The 20,426-nt window shown below is 35.5% G+C and overlaps 1 protein-coding gene across 6 annotated transcripts in view; it reads right to left on the reverse strand.

The window, feature by feature from the left end:
* The window catches only part of FAM169A (family with sequence similarity 169 member A), a 101,487-nt gene that overhangs the window by 8,740 nt on the left and 72,321 nt on the right, over positions 1–20,426 (reverse strand). For 5 of the 6 annotated variants that reach the window (XM_067031158.1, XM_067031157.1, XM_059062756.2 and 2 more), the window contains 5 exons: positions 13,464–13,643; positions 8,717–8,845; positions 8,094–8,206; positions 5,577–5,616; positions 4,883–5,033 (listed from right to left, as the gene is read on the reverse strand). In XM_067031158.1, coding sequence (XP_066887259.1) covers positions 4,883–5,033; positions 5,577–5,616; positions 8,094–8,206; positions 8,717–8,845; positions 13,464–13,643 — 613 coding nt within the window. The remainder of the gene's footprint in view (positions 1–4,882; positions 5,034–5,576; positions 5,617–8,093; positions 8,207–8,716; positions 8,846–13,463; positions 13,644–20,426) is intronic. The other variant, XM_067031159.1, reaches the window with a different exon arrangement.

Below are 20,426 nucleotides of genomic sequence, written 5' to 3' on the forward strand. Positions count from 1 at the left end.
AATTCATGTTGTTTTCATACCTGCTAACACACCATCCATTCTGCAGCCCATGGATCAAGGAAGCATTTCGACTTTGAAGTCTTATTATTTAAGAATTACAGTTAATAAGGCTATAGTTGCCACAGATAAAGATTCCTCTGAGGGATCGGGGCAAAGTCAATTGAAAACCTTCTGAAAAAGATTAACCATTCTAGATGCCACTATGAACGTTCATGATTCATGGGAAGAGGTCAAATGTCAACATTACCAGGAGTTTGGAAGAAGTTGATTCAAACCCTCATGGATGACTTTGAGGGGTTCAAGAATTCAGTGGAGGAGGTCACTGCAGATGTGGTAGAAATAGCAAGAGAATCAGAATTAGAAGTGGAGCCTGAAGATGTGACTGAATTGCTGCAATCTCAAGATAAAACTTTAATGGATGAGGAGTTGCTTATTGTGTATGAGCAAAGAGAGTGATTTCCTGAGATGGAATCCATTCCTGCTGAAATGCTGTGAAGATTGTTGAAATGACAAAGGATTTAGACTATGACATAAACTTAGTAGACGAAGCCACATCAGGGTTTGAGAGGACTGACTCCAATTTTGAAAGAATTCCTACTGTGGGTAAAATGCTATCAAATGGCACTGCATGCTACAGAGAAACTGTCAGTGAAAGGAAGAAGTCAGCCAATCTATGTGGCAAAGTTCATGGCTGCCTTATTTAAGAAATGGCCACAGTCACCCCAACCTTCAGCAATCACCACCCTGATCAGTCATCAGCCACCAACATTGAGGCAAGACCCTCCACCAGCAAAACGATTACAACTCATTGAAGAAGGCTCAGATGACAGCATTTTTTTTAACCAATAACGTATTCTTAAATTAAGGTATGTACTTTTTTTTTAAACATAATGCTATCGCACACTTAACAGACTACAGGATTAGTGTAAAAAACTTTTATGTGCACTAGCAAACCAAAATATTAAGATTTATTGTGATGGTCACTGTATTGTGGTAGTCTGGAACTGAACCTACAACATCTCTGAGGTATGTGTGTATTAATAATGCCCCTTTCACTGGACAGGTACATGTAAAAGTATGAAATTAGAACACTCCCTAACACCATACACAAAAATAAACTCAAAATGGGTTAAAGACCTAAATGTAAGGCCAGACACTATCAAACTCTTAGAGGAAAACATAGGCAGAACACTCTATGACATAAATCACAGCAAGATCCTTATTGACCCACCTCCTAGAGAAATGGAAATAAAAACAAAAATAAACAAATGGGACCTAATGAAACTTAAAAGCTTTTACACAGCAAAGGACCATAAACAAGACCAAAAGACAACCCTCAGAATGGGAGAAAATATTTGCAAATGAAGCAACTGACAAAGGATTAATCTCCAAAATTTATAAGCAACTCATGCAGCTCAATAACAAAAAAACAAACAACCCAATCCAAAAATGGGCAGAAGGGGCTTCCCTCGTGGTGCAGTGGTTGAGAATCCGCCTGCCGATGCAGGGGACACGGGTTCGTGCCCCGGTCCGGGAAGATCCCACATGCCTCGGAGCAGCTGGGCCCGTGAGCCATGGCCGCTGAGCCTGCGTGTCTGGAGCCTGTGCTCTGCAACGGGAGAGGCCACAGCAGTGAGAGGCCCATGTACCACCAAAAAAAAAAAAAAAAAAAAAAAAAAAACAAAAATGGGCAGAAGAACTAAATAGACATTTCTTCAAAGAAGATATACAGATTGCCAACAAACACAAGAAAGAATGCTCAACACTATTAATCATTAGAGAAATGCAAATCAAAACTACAATGAGATATCATCTCACACCGGTCAGAATGGCCATCATCAAAAACTCTAGAAACAACAAATGCTGGAGAGGGTGTGGAGAAAAGGGAACCCTCTTGCACTGCTGGTGGGAATGTAAATTGATACAGCCACTATGGAGAACAGTATGGAGGTTCCTTAAAAAACTACAAATAGAACTACCATACGACCCTGCAATCCCACTACTGGGCATATACCCTAAGAAAACCATAATTCAAAAAAAGTCATGTACCAAAATGTTCATTGCAGCTCTATTTACAATAGCCAGGACATGGAAGCAACCTAAGCGTCCATCAACAGATGAATGGATAAAGAAGATGTGGCACATATATACAATGGAATATTACTCAGCCATAAAAAGAAATGAAACTGAGTTATTTGTAATGAGGTGGATAGACCTGGAGGCTGTCATACAGAGTGAAGTAAGTCAGAAGGAGAAAAACAAATACTGTATGCTAACACATATATATGGACTCTAAGAAAAAAAAAAGTCATGAAGAAATTAGTGGTAGGACGGGACTAAAACACAGACCTACTAGAGCATGGACTTGAGGATATGGGGAGGGGGAAGGGTAAGCTGTGACGAAGTGAGAGAGTGGCATGGACATGTATACACTACCAAATGTAAAATAGATAGCTAGTGGAAAGCAGCCGCATAGCACAGGGAGATCAGCTCTGTGCTTTGTGACCACCTAGAGGGATGGGATAGGGAGGGTGGGAGGGAGGAAGATGCAAGAGGGAAGAGATATGTATATGTATAAGTGATTCACTTTGTTGTAAAGCAGAAACTAACACACCATTGTAAAACAGTTATACTCCAATAAAGATGTTAAAAAAAAATAATGCCCCTTTCATTCTCAAAAATTTCAGTTCGGACAATAAATGATATAGTTTAGTTCTACCTGTGAAATGCCTTTCAAACAAATACGTAACTTTATTTCCATTCTCATCTTCCTACTTCAGGCCCAATTCTCTCTGGACGCTAACTTCCTCCCAACTCATGTTCAGACTTGCAATATATACATTCTTTAGTAAGGTTTTCAGAACTATGTTTCTTTCCTTTTTTTTTTTTTTTTTTTTTTTTGCCTGCATCCATGGCATGCAAGATCTTAGTTCCCCAAAGAGGGATCAAACCCATGCCCCCTGAAGTGGAAGTGCAGGGTCTTAACCACTGGACCGCCCGGTAAGTCACCAGAGTTATGTTTCTAATACACATATCTGTACCAGTGACAGTCCAACTCAGAAAATTCTGATGGTTCTCTATGGCTTGGAGAATAAAGCATACCTCCTTTCAAAGCCTAACATGACCAGACCCTTATACTTTTACCTCCTACTCGATGCTACCATTTACCTATACATCAGTTTTTCTTACCAACACTCCTCCCAGCTTTGTGCCTTTGCTCATGTTACTCCTGCAGTCTAGGACTGCACAGTGCAATACAGTAGCCACGAGACACTTGTCACTATTTACAGTAATTAAAGCTGAGTGAAATTTAAAACTCAGCTCCTCAGTTGCACTAGCCATACTTCAAGTGCTCGGTGATGAGCAAACTGAGTAGTGGCTGCCATGCTGGACAGGGAAGGGCAGACAAAGAACATGTCCACCATGACAGAAAGTTCTTTGAACAGCCCTGGTGTAGACCAGGGGTCAGCAAACTTTTCCTTTAGGTTTTGTGAGCCATATGGTCTCTGAACAACTATTCAACTCCGACAGGGTAAAGCAAAAGCAACCATAATAAACACATGAACTAATAAGCACAGATGTGTTACAATAAAATTTTATTTACAACAATAGGTGGTGGGCCAGATTTGGCCTATAGACCATAGTTTGTAGACCCTCGAACTAGAAAAGAAAGTCTTTTTTCCCAACTCTGCTTGTTGACTTTCTACTTATCTTTGAAGCCCTGGCACAAATGTCAAATTTCTCTATCCCCTCAATTAGAATCAATCACACCCTCCCCTTTGCATCCATAGAACTTTGCACTTCTATTATTATATCACAATCCACCTTGCAGTGCTCTTAACCTGTGTCACAGGTACAGATATGTGTATTAGAAACTAATAGTCGATTCTTCAAGGGCAAAGATGAAGTTTTGTTCTTCATAGTGTCTGAGCACTTAAGCATTTAGTCTCACTGTTACTATTTTATGAAAAGCAAAAAAAAATTCCACAATAATTCTGAGATGTTCAATTTAAAATGTACTGTTACATTCCCTTCTAAAAAGGGTATTACAACAAAATGTTGCTCAGTGAAAAAAACTATAATTATCTAAACTCATTACTCTTTTCACAAATTAAATATTTACTTAAATTTGACTTTAAAGTGATGAATTTTTCACTAAAATATAACATTTACATAATTATTCAAATTTAAAGTTACATACATAATGAAATTAGCAGAGCTACAGAATTCTCTACCTGAGTAGAATAATTTCACAACTAAAATGGCAACACTATGAATGGCTGACTCAGGAACAGTTAGCAGGACTATCAGAGCAAAAATCTAATTTAACTATAATATTGAAAATCTTGCTTTCTTTAAGATTCAAAGGAAGATGGAGAATAAGGTTTTGATCCAAGTGTTCTGTTGATTCAGCTGGCTATTAAGTTTCTGGAGGAGCTGACAGTACCGTTTATGGCTATCACTAATTTGTTATATTCTATAACCCAGTAAAATGAATTAGTTATAAAGTAAAATTGAGGGTTTTTTAAATTGACTAAACCTCAGCACTGCCAAAAACCATAGCTACTGTCAAATTCAAAGTTGACAATAATGACTCATTTGGGATAATATAATCACTAGAATATTTTCCTGGATTTTCACACAAGAGAATAAATCATGAGTTTATTCCACTCTCTTACTAGCAACTTCTCCCTATACCACTGTCAAAGTGACATTTACCAAGTGTAATCAATAATCTTGTGGAAGAACTCAAGTACAAAGTTCTACACCAAGGTCATTTACTACACAAACAATATAATAAACTTCACCTTAAAAACTAAATACTAATAATATGAAAATAAGAATGAACAAAATAGCAAGAGTAAAATAAACAATACTTCACTTGTTCACTGAAGCTGTAGGTGAAGTCTGGGGAGTCTTTTCATCTTCCCCTTGAGAACTACTAAATTCAGAATCCTGAAACCGTTTTCCAATCTTTGGTCGCTTTAGATGACTACTTCGAGTACGAGTGGAAACAGGTGTTTTACCGTGACCTGAGGAAAAAAATGGCAAAACTATAATTGATTGATTATGCATTCAAAGGATTACCTATTAAAATACACAGAAATGAAAAAAAAAAAAACAGAAATGCAAGAACTACGCTAGTTTACCTAAATCCCCAACATTACACACTTCCTCTCTGTCACTTCAGGTTAAGAAACCATGTCAGTGTCTTTTTCTAAATTATGAAATAACCTTGTCAGTATTCATTCCTCACATTTTTGTGTTACCTTGCTTGCGCTTTTTGCAAAGTGTTTCTGCATTTTCACTTAGACCCTCTTCCAATAATCTTGGGAAATAAACAAGGTAGACATTACTGTCCCTATTTTACAGGTAAGGAAATGAAAACAGAAAAGGCAAAACAGCTTACCTAACTGTTCACACAGCAAAATCAGTGGTAAAAGAACCCAGATCTAGATATTAGGGCTGGAGAAGTCTTCACTTTACTCTAAGGGACACACACACACAGACAGAGACATACACACTTAATTCTAACTGTCTCAAACACTTACTAATAGACCAGCTAAATTTCTTACCTTCAGAAGTACTTGCAAAGGCATCTTTTAGAGAATCCATCTAAAACAGAGATACAGATTAAAACCACAAGTTTTAGACCCTTTCTTCTCCCTATGGATCTACTTCATACAGTTACAAAGAAAATCTTTTTTTTTTTTTTTTTTTTTTTTTTTAGAAAATCTTTTTAATAGCACCTTTTGTACTCACTATTCATTAACTAAGAAACTTAGGAAGTAAAAAAGCTATATTATAGCTTCAGTTTATTATGAGCTTAAGAACTTAGGAAGCCATCTAATATGCTATAGTGATATACACGGGGGTTCTGAATGTTCTGTTCTTGGCTCCCTTCTCTTCTCAGTCCACATCCTCCTCCTATGTAACTGTATCTACCACCTTTACTTCAACAGCTATATGCTGATGAATCCAGATATACAATTTAATCTCCCCAACTTTTTCCCCAATTTTCAAAGCTCTATTTCCAGTGAAATCTCTCTCCAACGGATACTCCACCAATTTCACATTCAACCTGTCCCAAACTGAAATCTTACATTTTCCCAATATTATCCTCTATCTTGGTTAATGGCAAAAACAATTCAGTATGCCATGCCAACCAAAATCCTGTGAGGCAGTAATGCCTTCTTCTTGTCCCCCATTCAATCAACCACAAAGCCTGTCAACTTTGACTCTGAAGAATCTCTCAAAACTGCCCCCTCTTTTGTACTACCAATGCTTTAATTCAAGCATTTATCATCTTTATCATGAAGATGTACACCTTATATATGTACAATTTTTGTCAATTATACCTCAATAAAGCTAAAAAAAATTTATGTAGTTAAAATAAACAAACAAAACCACTTCCCCATGTGGTTACTGATTTCTAAAAAAAGATAAAATAAATAGTTTAATATGAAATATTTTCCTTGAATTAAAATATTAAAGTAATATAAGGAATATGAATTTCTAAAATGAAAAAAGTCTAATTTATATTGCCAACCTTATAATATGGTGAAATTTTAATACGTTCTCATTAAAATGACACATTTTAAATTATATGGCTTAATATAAAAGTAGATCATTGCTCTCACCACATGTATGAGAAGAGTAGATTTTTCTGCTTTCCCTGGTCTTATGATATCTGACCAGGACTAAAATGAATTTGAATATATCTGAGGAATTTGGAATGCAGTATAATAGAACTGGGGCTTATTCTGAAGTCTGAAATTCCAAAGGTAGAAAAAAAACCACAAAAAAACTGAACTCCTTATATATAGTTACTGTATCAATATTTATATTAGCCTTAAAAATGTTTTAGGGCTTCCCTGGTGGCGCAGTGGTTGAGAATCCGCCTGCCGATGCAGGGGTCACGGGTTCGTGCCCTGGTCCGGGAAGATCCCACATGCCGCGGAGCAACTGAGCCCGTGAGCCATGGCCGCTGGGCCTGCGCGTCCGGAGCCTGTGCTCCGCAACGGGAGAGGCCACAGCAGTGAGAGGCCCGCATACCACAAAAAAAAAAAAAAAAAAAAAAAAAAAAAAAAAATGTTTTAAAAAACTTTTACTCAAATAGTCAACGCTCATGCTAACTAAGACAGGAGAAAAGAGGCACAAATAATTCCCCAAAGCACTTGTGTCTTTGAAACGTACATGCATTTACATGGACATATTCAACACTCACTAAAAATATATTCAGATACCCGTGTACAAAACAAACATGACTGTATTAAATGCCACCAAAACAAAACACTGCATAAAAATAGACCTCTAGGATCCCATCAATGAACCTGTATTTTAAGTAATATCAAGTAGTTTCTAGAAAAGTACCTGGTAAGTCCTCTGGAATTCAGTAATGGGACCTGCCCTTCTACTTTCAGGTTACCTAGTATTTGCAAAGTATATTACATTCTACAAAGACCTAACATATATAGCCTCAGACTTCTCAAAATAACTTCATAACCTTTGACCTACTACTAATTCCACTTCTAGAAATTTATCTGTGCAAGGAAATAATTACATTTGCACAAAGATTCATGTATAAATGCGTTCATGGTTGGGTCACTTATAAATATAAAAAACTTAAGTATAAATATTAAGGAAACAAATGCTGATATTTATATATAATAGAATAGTGTACTATTTAACAACGATTTAAAGCAGTGATGACATAGAAAATGCTTACAATATTATGTTAATGGAGAAAAGCAGTTAGAAGCAGCATAAAAGAATTTTAAAAATGAAACATGCAGATACATGTTTCATAATATATATTAAGTACATATATAAAAATGTTAGTTGCTACATCTAAGGTAATAGAATTATAGCTTTTTATTTTCTTCTATATTATTTTATGTATTCCAAATTATTTTTCAAAGAAAATTAAATCTTAGAAACCAACTAACAGAAAATGCCAAGTAACTAATACAACAGAAGTTACATACGTCTGTTGAATGAACAATAACATTAAAAAGGTTAAATATTAGCTGAACCGCTTTTTTAAAAACAGCAAAATTATTATTTCCTGCAGTAAACAACAGTGTACCTACAGTTAGCTGCATCTCACTAGACAGACTGTCTTCAGCTCCTGCTTCATAGTCGGGAACAGATGCAAGACCGTATTCTCCAGACACAGGTCTTTTAGCTTCATTTTGAGAAACTGCTGTGTGTAAAAGAATTTTTAAAATTGTAAACCAGTTAGTGCCTGCTGTTAATTTTAACACTCTTTGTACTGATTTTTACAAAGCCCTAAAGAAGGGTGTTGAAAATCCAAGTGTGGGATATCCCCTTCACCAATATCTTATAATGAAGCCTTGCAATTGTAAAGAGTCTTAAACAGTTATCTGTATTTAGTGACTTCAAGGGGAGATGCATGAAACTGAGTACTACCTTTGATCCATGATGCCTATTCTATGCTGTTTGAGTAAACTATGTTTATTTCTTATCCACCAATTCCTACTGGACTACTGAGCTACATTCTACTGGACTACTCTAGGTCCTCTATTAGTGACTCAAATGTTTACATATAACAAAAATTCAAAGTTTAGAAAAGGTGGTCTGTTACTAGAGAGACCACATTACAATACACCACTACTCTGGACTACAAGACACAACCATCATTAGGCACTGCTTCTTTAAGTTGGACTTGTGTTCAAATTGAAAACATTCTTACCCGTAATTTTAAATGTTTCTCTTTGTAATGCTCTGGTGATTGGTATTCTCTGGTACCAGTGTCCAACACCTTCAACTTCCCAAAGCAGTTCATGGTCTCCTGGATATTTTTCAAAGTACTGGTTGCAAGCTGAAAAACACATTGAAAGTTTTCTAGAAATCCCCCAAATCAAATGTTTGGGCAAACAGAAGATGGAAAGTAAGCTGCCCAAGTCACTTAATGGGGCTAGCATAACTTTGATACCAGAAACACCAAGGAAACTCAAGAAAATTATACAGCAGTCTCATTTATGAATAAACAAAGTAAAGATGATAAACCTCACCAGTTGCGAAGGAAATATAAGATGAAACAGCAAGATTCCATTTTCACACCCATCAGATAATAACAAGCATCAGAAAAATAAGGGAAATGGAAACTCCCACGCTGCTCGTGTGAGAACAATTTTAAAGTGCTTAGGCAAGCTGAAGAAAAATATTTTATGATCCAATTCTACTTCTAGGTATATACTGTAATGACTTACACATATGTGGAAGAAGGCAGCTATAATGATCATTACAGGACTGTTTTAGGGAGCACAACCTCGGTGCCCATCATGAGGGGATATATGAATAAATTATGTATACAATAAAATACTATACAGCAACTACAACCAATGAACTACAGCTACATATACTCAACGCTGATAAATCTAAAAAAAAAGTCAATAAAAAAACAATATTACCTACAAAAGGATGTCATTTTAAAAGTTTAAAAACACATTAAACAAAATGATGCAGCATCTGAAAAAAACAAAATAATGCCATTTGCAGTGACACGGATGGACCTAGAGATTGTTATACTGAGTGAAGTAAGACAGAGAAAGACATCATATGATACCGCTTATATGTGGAATCTAAAAAAAGGTACAAATGAACTTATTTACGGAACAGAAATACGAGTCACAGATGTACATAACAAACTTACGGTTACCAAGGGGGAAAGGGGTGGGGGAACGGATAAACTGGGAGACTGGGTAGTGTACACTACTATATATAAAATAGATGATAAGAACATACTGTCTAGCACAGGAAACTCTACTCAGTACTCTGTAATGACCTAAATGGGGAAAACAATCTAAAAAAGAGTGGGTATATGTATAACTGACTCACTTTGCTGTACAGCAGAAACGAACACAACATTGTAAATCAACTATACTCCAATAAAAATTAATTTTAAAAATAAAAAATAATAAAATAATTTTTAAAATGATGCAGCCTCTGTGGAAAATGGTTTGACAATTCTTCAAAAAGTTAAACATAGAATTATAACCCAGCAATTCCACTCTTAGGTTTATATCCAAAAGAACTGGAAGCAGGGACTCAGATATCTGCACACCCATGTCCACAGCACCATTATTCATAGAAACACAGAAACACCATTATTCACAGAAACACAGAAAGGTAGAAACAACCCAAGCATTTATCAGTAGATAAATGGATAAACAAAATGTCACATACTCACACAATAAAAATCTACTCAGCCATAAGAAGGAATGAAATTTTGATATATGCTACAAGAAGGATGGAACTTAAACATTATGCTACGTGAAATAAGGCACAGAAGGGCAAATATTGTATGAATCCACTTATGTGAGGTACCTAGAATATGCAAATTCATGACAGACAGCAGAAAAGAAGTTAGAGAATGAGGGGAGAGGAGAAGGGGGATTATTGTTTGAAGGGTACAGAGTTTAGATTGGGGATGATGAAAAAGTTTTGGGTATAGACAGTGGTGATGGGGACATAGTACTGGGAATGTGGTTAATGCCACTGAATTGTACCCCTACAAATGGTTAAAATGATAAATACTATGTTATGTATATTTTATGACCAAAAACTGTTGAGGAGACACTGCTCTGGAAAAGACCCCCAGTGTTCTCCTTACTTACTGCAAGGGGTAAGTTCTCCCACTCTTTGGCTTGGTGTGACTTCTGGCTCAACAATCACCAAGAGGCGAACCCAGTTTCTGGGCAACACCTCTAACAAGGCAAATGAGGGAAACTTCAGTGCTATTTAAATTATATTTTGGGAAGTGTGAAAATCTAAAGTAACTGTTTAAATAAGAATATATAAAAAATAAATCTAAAATTATTTTTAAAAACTGTTTAAACTTCTTAAAATAAAAAAGGACAAGAAATAATGGTTTATAGTGTTTATAGACATAGACTTATGTGTGAAAACATGGGCAGGAAGGATATACACCAACTTGAGGAACCCAATTATCTCTGGGGAGGAAAGAAGAAAGGGGAATGGGATTAGGGAGTGGTCCAAAGAGAACATCAACTGTATCTACGTTTTGTTTAGGTCTCCCCAAAAATAAATGAAAACAAATATGGCAAAATCTTAACATCTGTTAATCTGGACACTGGATATGTGGATACAAGGATACCATTTGCTCACTTTTTCCCCACATATTTGACAATATTTCTCATGTTTTCTGGTTGTAGTTCCTATACTTATTAGGAAGGGAAAAGCTGGAGAAAACCAACAGACCACACTGAGTCCTTTGCCTGAATTTAAATAACTAAAATAGCAGAGAATACCTTACATAATACATAAACACCTATAATTCATTTGGTATTCAATTTTTTTATCATGAGAATCCTAAAAAAGGGTAATAAGAGAGTCTGCCTGCAGTAGATGTGTTTGCATTCCTCCCCAAATTTAGTAAAGCAATAATTAGACTTTAAGAGGAAAATCCATTTTCATATTATCCAAGGGTATACAGGGTTCGTTCCATTCTCATGTATGGGTCTACTGAGAAACTGTGATTCAAGATGGACATGCAACACTTGGCTCTTGTTTTATGGATTTCTGGTATTAAAAGGGGGGAAAGAAACTTAGAACAAAAATATTTTTTCAGTGGAAATAAATATCTGATGTTAGGTTAAAATCAATGGTAAATTATATTTTATAAAAGTTTTCTAATAAATTACTTTCCAGGTTAAATATTACTTCATTAAGAAAAGAGTAGTGCTATGGACTTTACACAAATGCAAATATAAATCCACTAATTGCTTTTAAAACACCACAACACAATATAATATATCCACACAATGAAATACTAAACAGCATTAAAAAAGAATAAATAGAACTACATGAATCCAAAGGAATGAATCTCATAATGATAAAGATGAATAGAAAAAGCAAACTACAGAAGAATTCACACAGTACATATTATTTATATAAATATAAATTTTATATAAAGTTTTTTATATATAAAAAGTTTATATAAAGTTTTTTATTTTTTTTGCTGTACTGCGCAGCTTGTGTGATCTTAGTTCTCCAACCAGGGATTGAAACCTGGGCCCTCGGCAGTGAAAGCACAAAGTCCTAACTACTGGACTGCCAGGGAACCCCCTAAACTTTTTAAATATGTAAAACAATATGTCATTGTTGGAGGATGTATACATATGTATTAAAAGTCTAAGAAATGCATGGGGAAAATAAATGCCAAATTGAGGATAGTGCTTATTTCAGGGAAGGAAGTAAGCTAATTGGATAGGACAGAAGTTCAACTTATATTGGCAACGACAGAAGTTCAACTTATATTGGCAATGATCCACTTCTCATGGATGGTACATGCTGGATGATACATGAGTATTTGTTACCTTATTCTTTATATTTTTTTGTATATCTGAAATTTCTTTTTTTTTTTTTAAATTTAAAAAGCCACCACAGACAACCCAAAGAAAGAATGGTTAAAGGATCTAAACAGACATTTTTCCAAAGGAGATACATAAATGACCAATAAGCACATGAAAAGATGCTCAACGTCAAATGCAAATCCAAACTACAATGAGATGCCACTCCACATCCACTGAGATGGCTCTAATAAAAAAGACAAATAATAATGAGTGTTGGCGAGGATATGGAGAAATTGCAAAGTTCATACAACGTTTATGAGAACGTAAAATGGTGCGGTTGCTTTGGGAAACAGTCTGGCAGTTCCTCAAAAGGTTATGACCAAGCAATTTCATCCATGCCTAGGTATGTACACCAGAGTAATGTCCACACAAAAACTACAAATGTTCAAAGTAACACTATTTGTAATATCTAAAAAGTGGAAACAATCCTAAAGTCCATCAACTGATGGTGGATAAACAAAATGTGGCATATCCACACAAGGGAAAATTCTTCAGCCATTAAAAGAAAAAAATGAAGCACTGATTCATGCTACAACATGGATGAACCTTGAAAACATTTATGCAAAATGAAAGAAGCTAGACACAAAGGGCTTACAGTGTAATTATATCATATAATTCCATTCATATGAAATGTCCAGAACAGGTAAATCCATAAACACAGAAAATAGATTAGTGGTTGATTGCTAGGGGATAAATGAATGGAGGAACAGAAGAGTAACTGCTAATTGGCACAGGTTTTCTTTTTGGCGTGATGAGAATGTCCTGGAATTAGACAGTGGTTATGGTTGCATAGCTGTGAGTATAATAAAAAACCACTGAACTGTACACTTTAAGAGGGTGAATTTTATAGTATGTGAATTATATTTCAACTTTTTAAAAGTTACCACACCCCCCAAATGCCATTTATGTGGAGGTAAGGGCACATTTGCAAAATTAAGCCCTACAGAGCCAAGGAATGTAATTTACTTAATATTGATATATGCACATTTAAAATATCCTGCAGAAACAAGTCAGAAGTGACACTGAGACAAGTTTAACTTTCTAAAAACTTAATCCAATTACCTATGTACATGAGAGAGGTCAGTGGATACCGCAAGCCAAGTGCATCTTCTGTAAAGGAATCAACAAAGTCCTCCAGCATATGAAGCCCAAAGTCTTTGCCTCTATACTTCTTTCTTACGAACATTGTATCAAGTACTGGCAGTTGGTAGCTTTGGGTAAGAAACGAGGCACATATGCTTCCTGCAGTCATAAAACAGAAATCCAACAATTTTTCACATTTAAAAGGCCACATATGTATATACATTTAGAGAACATGAGTTAAATCTAAAATTGGTTAGTTTTTCTTACATCAAGAAGAATGTTAAAGACACACGTAAGTTTTATAATATAAAATGCTTTCCAGCTATTACATATCATAATGTATACGAGATGATGAGAAGAGCTATTTATTTTACGTTTGCCAACAGTATCTCATTACAAGATAAACAACTATTACCATTTGATGAACTATATACTAGAATACATATCACTGTCCATAGACTTGCACAGCTTTAAAACTTATCAACTATTAAATTTTCAAATTTAAAGAGTATTTGGTGATTGTTTATAGTTTATATTATAATACATGAGGTATCTAATTCCAACCTTAGTATGTGAATATTCATCTTTTCCCTTTACTTTTTGCCTAGTGATTACAGTCTCATTTGTATCTATTTAATGATGGCAAAGAAATGAATTAGTTCTCCAAATTTTTAAGGACTATGGATTAGGACTAAATGGAAACATCTGTTTTAGAAATGGCTAAGTCAGCAATCTTTCTGCTGTGAATATACGTTTTAAAATATCTTGTACGTTTAAGGTTTAACAGGAGAAATGTTTGTAGTAGTAATTAAATGTCTCTCCTTGTTACATTACAGAGCTATTCTGATTTGTCTTTTAAGAACCCTGATTTGGGTTTTGACCCTCCAAATAAATGTGTAAGCTCCTGTAATGTATCTTAAGATAGTTTATAAGTTGAAGGCATCATGGTGGGGTGGCCCACTTTCTATTAATTTTAGTATTAATTCATAGTTAGCTATCAGTCAACATTCTACTTTTTTGTGCCTCAAATAAAACAATCTATTATTCTCAGTTACATTATTCACATGATTTTGGATAATTATAATAACGTAGTTCAAGAAAGTAACAAAATTTCAGGTAACAAACACCTCACAAATTAACTTTTACCAATCATATCATTTGATGAGTGGGTCAATATAACAAGGCTTTTTTTAGTTCAACCAAATAATGAATTACTTATGATTAAATTGGAGAACTTCAATCACTTTTTGCAATAGACTCTAAGACTATCAACTAATTTAAATTAAGAATAGTTAACGCACATTGCTACATACTTAGATCTTAATTGCTGACATTCAGTTCGGATACTGCTAAGGGTCAAAATGTCTTATATAGTGATTTAGTTAACAACATTGTATTATATACTTTAAATTTACTAAAAAGGTAGATCTTAAGCGTTAGCACCTCAAGAAAAAAAAAAAAGAAAGAAAATGGTAACCATATGAAGCAATAAATACATTAATTATCTTGATTTTGGTGAATATTTCACAATGTACATCAGATCATCAAGTTGTACACATTAAACATATACAACTTCAAATTATCAATTATATTCAGTAAAGCCAAAATAAATAAATAAAATTTTAAAGAATCTAACAGGTAGTCTTACCAACAAGCTACTGTGACCCTTATCAGTTTTTAATGCCTTAAAATCAGGGTTTTCTCCTAGTAACTGCTAGAAGTGTTAATGAAATCAAAGGAGACATTACTTTATAAGTAGCAGTAATTCAAAGGACAAAGCAAAAATGAGAAGAGAAAGCACTATCTAGTTCTCAATACCATCTGAGGATCTGTTGCTATTTACTATTGTGCGTGCCTCAGAATACCAACTATATGAAGTAAATGTCCCACAAATTAATTTTTTTGTTCTGTTTTCACACAAACATTCCTTTAAGTAGAGAAAAGGTAAAGTCCAGCATCTAATAGTGTTCAAATGGTCAATTTATGGAATAGTGCTCACAAAGTTTAAAGGTCTACCATTTACTCACCATGTACATATTCAATTCAAAAAAAATCATGCTAATTCTCTTTTGCCTACACCTTCAATACTTATTTTTGTATTTGTATCAGGTTCTACCCTGATACAAAAGCAATCAAATAAAGGGCAGAAAACCTCTGCCCTGTTACCAGAGGTTCTTCAGACACATCAACAGCTGTAGATAATAGCACAATTACTTAGTAAAGTAAAAACCACAACCTCCTAACTTAGATGAAGTTTTCATTAAAATAAATCTACTAATTGAAATAAAATTAAATTTAGCATTGCATATGGCAGCTTGAATATTTATATTCCTCAGAGTACCATCTTTGGCCACCTTCTTTTCCTACATGCTCTCTCTGGGTAATCTCACCTACTCTAAAGCCTTCTACCATTTATCCAAATGCTCATGACCACTAAACTGTTATTTCTGTAATACATGAGACTTACTACAAGATGAATGGAAGAGCTCATATAAATACAACAAAAAACACATGATCATCTCCAAAGACAAAATTCAGTACATTCATGATAAAAATACTCAACATCCTCAACCTGATAAGGGATCTATGAAAAACCCACAGCTAACAAACATCACACGTAATGGTGAAAGACTGGATGTTTCTCCCTAAGATCAGGAACAAGATAAAAATGTTTATCCTCGCCACTTCTACTCAACATGGTAAGGAGGTTCTAGCCAGGGCAATTAGGCAAGGGAAATTAAAGGCACCCAGATTGGAAAGAAAGAAGTAAAACCACATTTACAGATGACACGATCTTGTATATAGACCTTAAGATTTTCATCGTAAGAAATGCACTAAAAAATTATTATTTTAAAAATATTTATTTATTTATTTGGCTGCACTGGGTCTTAGTTATGGCACGTGGGATCTTTGTTGCCAAGTGCACGATCTTTTAGTTGAGGCATACAGGATCTAGTGCCCTGACCAGGGATCACACGTGGGCCCCCTGCACTGGAAGCACGAAGTCTTAACCACTGGATCACCAGCGAAGTCCCAGAAATCCACTAAAAAATTATCAAAGCTGATTTTTTTTAAAAGTTCAGCAAGGTTACAGGATATAAGATCAATATACAAAAATCAGTTGGGGACCTCCCTGGCAGTCCAGTGGTTAAGACCCCAGGCTTCCACTGCAGGGGGCACAGGTTCGAACCCTGGAACCCACATGCTACGCAGGACAGCCGAAAAAGAAAAATCAATTGTATTTCTATACACCAGCAATGAACAATCTGAAAATGAAATTAAGAATTCCACTTACAATAGCATCAACAAATAATAAAATTCTTAGGAATAAATTTAACAAAATACAAAACTTGTATACCGAAAACTACAAACATTTAAAAGAAATTAAAGAACACTTAAATAGGACTTCCCTGGTGGCACAGTGGTTAAGAATCTACATGCCAATTCAAGGGACACGGGTTCGAGCCCTGGCCCAGGAAGACCCCACATGCCGCGGAGCAACTAAGCCCATGCGCCGCAACTACTGAAGCCTGTGCTCTAGAGCCCATGCGCCACAACTATTGAAGCCCATGCGTCTAGAGCCCATGCTCTGACAACAAGAGAAGCCACCACAACGAGAAGCCCGCGCACTGCAACGAAGAGTAGCCCCTGCTTGCCGCAACTACAGAAACCCCAGGCACAGCAACAAAGATCCAACGCAGCCAAAGACAAATAAAATTTTAAAAAAAAGAACACTTAAATAAATGGAAAGACATCCCATGTTCATGGTTCAGAAAACAACATTGTTAAGATGTCAATATTCCCCAAATGGACCTACAGGTTCAAAATCCCAGCTGGATTTTTTGCAGAAATTGACAAAGTAATCCTAAAAATCATATGGAAATGCAAAAAAAAAAACAAAACACAAACAGCCAAAACAATCTTAACAAAGAAGAACAAAATTGGAAGACTCACATTTCCCAGTTTAAAACTTACAAAGCTACATACAGTAATCAAGCCAGTGTGATATTGGCACAAGAATAAACAGAGACTAACAGAATAGAGGTTCCAGAAACAAAACCTCTTATTTTGGTCAACTGATTTTCAACAGGAGTCCCAAGGCATTTCTATGGGAACAGAATAGTCTTTTTAAATGAATGGTGCTGGGACAACTCAATATCCCTCCCTATACGTAAAAAAATGATGTTGGACCCATCCCCCTTTCCTCAGACCATATACAAAAATTAACTGCAAATGGATCATAAACATAACTTTAAGTGCTAAAACTATAAAATCTTAGAAGAAAACATAGCAGTAAATCTTCATCACCTTGGGGTAGGAAAAGCCTTCTTAGCTATAACACCAAAAGCACTATACACCACCAAAAGCAAAAGTGACACATAAAAAGAAGATAATTGGATTTTATCAAAACTAGTGCTTCAAAGGATACCATCAAGAAAGTAAAAAGACAACCCAAAAAATGAGAGAAAATACTTTCAAATTATATATCTGATAAGGGACTTGTATCTAGAATGTATGAAAAATGCTTACAACTCAATAATAAAAACAAATAAAACCCAATTTAAAAATGGGTTAAGGATTTAATAGACATTTCTCCAAAGACATACAAATGGCCAACAGGTACATAAAAAATGTTCAATGTCACTAATCATCAGGGAAATGGCAAATCAAATGAGGTATCACCTCATACCTGTCAGGATTGCTATTATCAAAAAAATAAAAACAACAAAGACAACAAATGCTGGCAAAGATGTGGAAAACTGGAACCCTTGTATACTGTTAATGGGAATGCAAAATGGTGCAGCCACTATGAAAAACAGTACAGAGGTTCCTCAAAATATTAAAAATACAACTACCACATGATCCAGCAATCCCACTTCTGGGTATATATCCAAAAATAATAGAAATCAGGATCTCAAAGAGATTAACAATCCAGTGTTCACTGCAGCACTATGCACAATAGCCAAGATGTGGTAACAACCTAAATGTCCACTGATGGATGATGGATAAAAAAAATATGGTAGGGTTTCCCTGGTGGCACAGTGGTTGAGAGCCCGCCTGCTGATGCAGGGGACACGGGTTCATGCCCCAGTCTGAAAAAAAAAAAACAAGGTACACATATGTACAACAGACTAATACTCAGCCTCAAAAAACAAGTAAATCCTGCTATATATAACACGGATCAACCTTGAGGACATTATGCTAAGTGAAATAAGCCAGTCACAGGACAAATACTGCATGATTCCAATTATATGAGGCATTTAAAATAGTCAAACTCACAGAAGCAGAGAGAAGAACAACGGTTGCCAAGGTCAGGGTGAGGGGGAATTGGGGAGCTGTTAATCTATGGGTTTAAAGCTTCAGTAAGGCAAGTTCTAGAGACCTGCTGTATAACATTACATCTATAGTCAACAGTGTTGTAATCTACAGTTAAAAATCTGTTGAGAGTAGATCTTATGTTAAGTGTGCTTACCACAATAAAGATTACAAAACATTTTTTAAGATATATAATCTAGACAGAAAGGAGATTAGTGGTTTCCAGGAATTTCAGGGTAAAGGAAATGAGGAGTGATAGCTAATGGGTACAGAAATTCCTGAGGTGATGAAAATGTTCTCAAATTAGACAGTAGTGATGGTTGTACAACTCTGTGAATATACTAAGAATCACTTCAGGGTGAATTTGATGATATATGAATTATAGTAGGATGGATCTCAAAATAACTATTCTGAAAGAACCCAGACTAAAAAAAAATGTATATACTGTATGATTCCATTCCATAAAATTCCAGAAAAAGCAGGCTAATATATAATAATAGACAGCAGATAACTGTTTGCTTGGGGTCAAACAGGGGGGAAGGAAGGATGGTTACAAATAGCCACAAAGAAACTTTTGGGGATAACAGATACGTTCATTATCTTGATTGTGGTGATAGTATCACAGCTGTATAAATAAGTAAAAATACAACAAATTGTAAACTTTAAATATGGTCAAGTTTTTGTATGTCACTTATACCACAATAAAGCTGGTGAGGGGGAAGATTTTTTTTTAAAAGGCCAATTCGATTTAAAAATGGGTAAAAGGGCTTCCCTGGTGGCGCAGTGGTTGAGAATCCGCCTGCCGATGCAGGAGACACGGGTTCGTGCCCCGGTCCGGGAAGATCCCACATGCCGCGGAGTGGCTGGGCCCGTGAGCCATGGCCGCTGAGCCGGCGCGTCCGGAGCCTGTGCTCCGCAACGGGAGAGGCCACAAAAGTGGGAGGCCCGCGTACCGCAAAAAAAAAAAAAAAAAAAAAAAAAAAAAAAAAAAAAAAAATGGGTAAAGGATTTGAATAGACATCCCAAAGAAGACATATAAACAGCAAATACACACATGAAAAGATGCTCAACCTCCTTAGCCATTTAGGAAATGCAAATCAAAATGACAATGCCATGCCACTTCACACCTACCAGGCTGGCTATAGTCAAAAACAGATAAAAATAAGTGCTGGCTCACAATGCAACGCTTAAATGAAATGCTTATTTTTTCACTATTTTCTGTGCATCTATATACTTTTGCTGAACAAAAAGAATCATTGCTTTATATCATGTTTACTTTTTCTTAAATAGTTTATTTTCCCATGTCATTAAATATTCTCTGAAAACATTTTAAAAAGTATTGGCAAGGATGTAGAGAAACTGCAGTCCTGGTACATCGCTGGTGGGAATGTAAAACGGTGCAGTTGCTTTAGAAAACAGTCTGACAGTTCCTCAAAAGGCTAAATTTAGAGTTACCATATGAACCTGGAATTCCACTCTTAGGTATATGACCATGAGAAATAAAAACCTGTACACAAATCTTCATAGCAGCATTATTCATAATGGCAAAATCACAAAAACAACTCAAAAGTCCATCAAATGATAAAAGACAATATTAGAATATCCATACAAGGGAATATTATTTGG

Source organism: Kogia breviceps, chromosome 4 (genome assembly GCF_026419965.1).
Source record: "Kogia breviceps isolate mKogBre1 chromosome 4, mKogBre1 haplotype 1, whole genome shotgun sequence".
NCBI lineage: Eukaryota > Metazoa > Chordata > Mammalia > Artiodactyla > Physeteridae > Kogia > Kogia breviceps.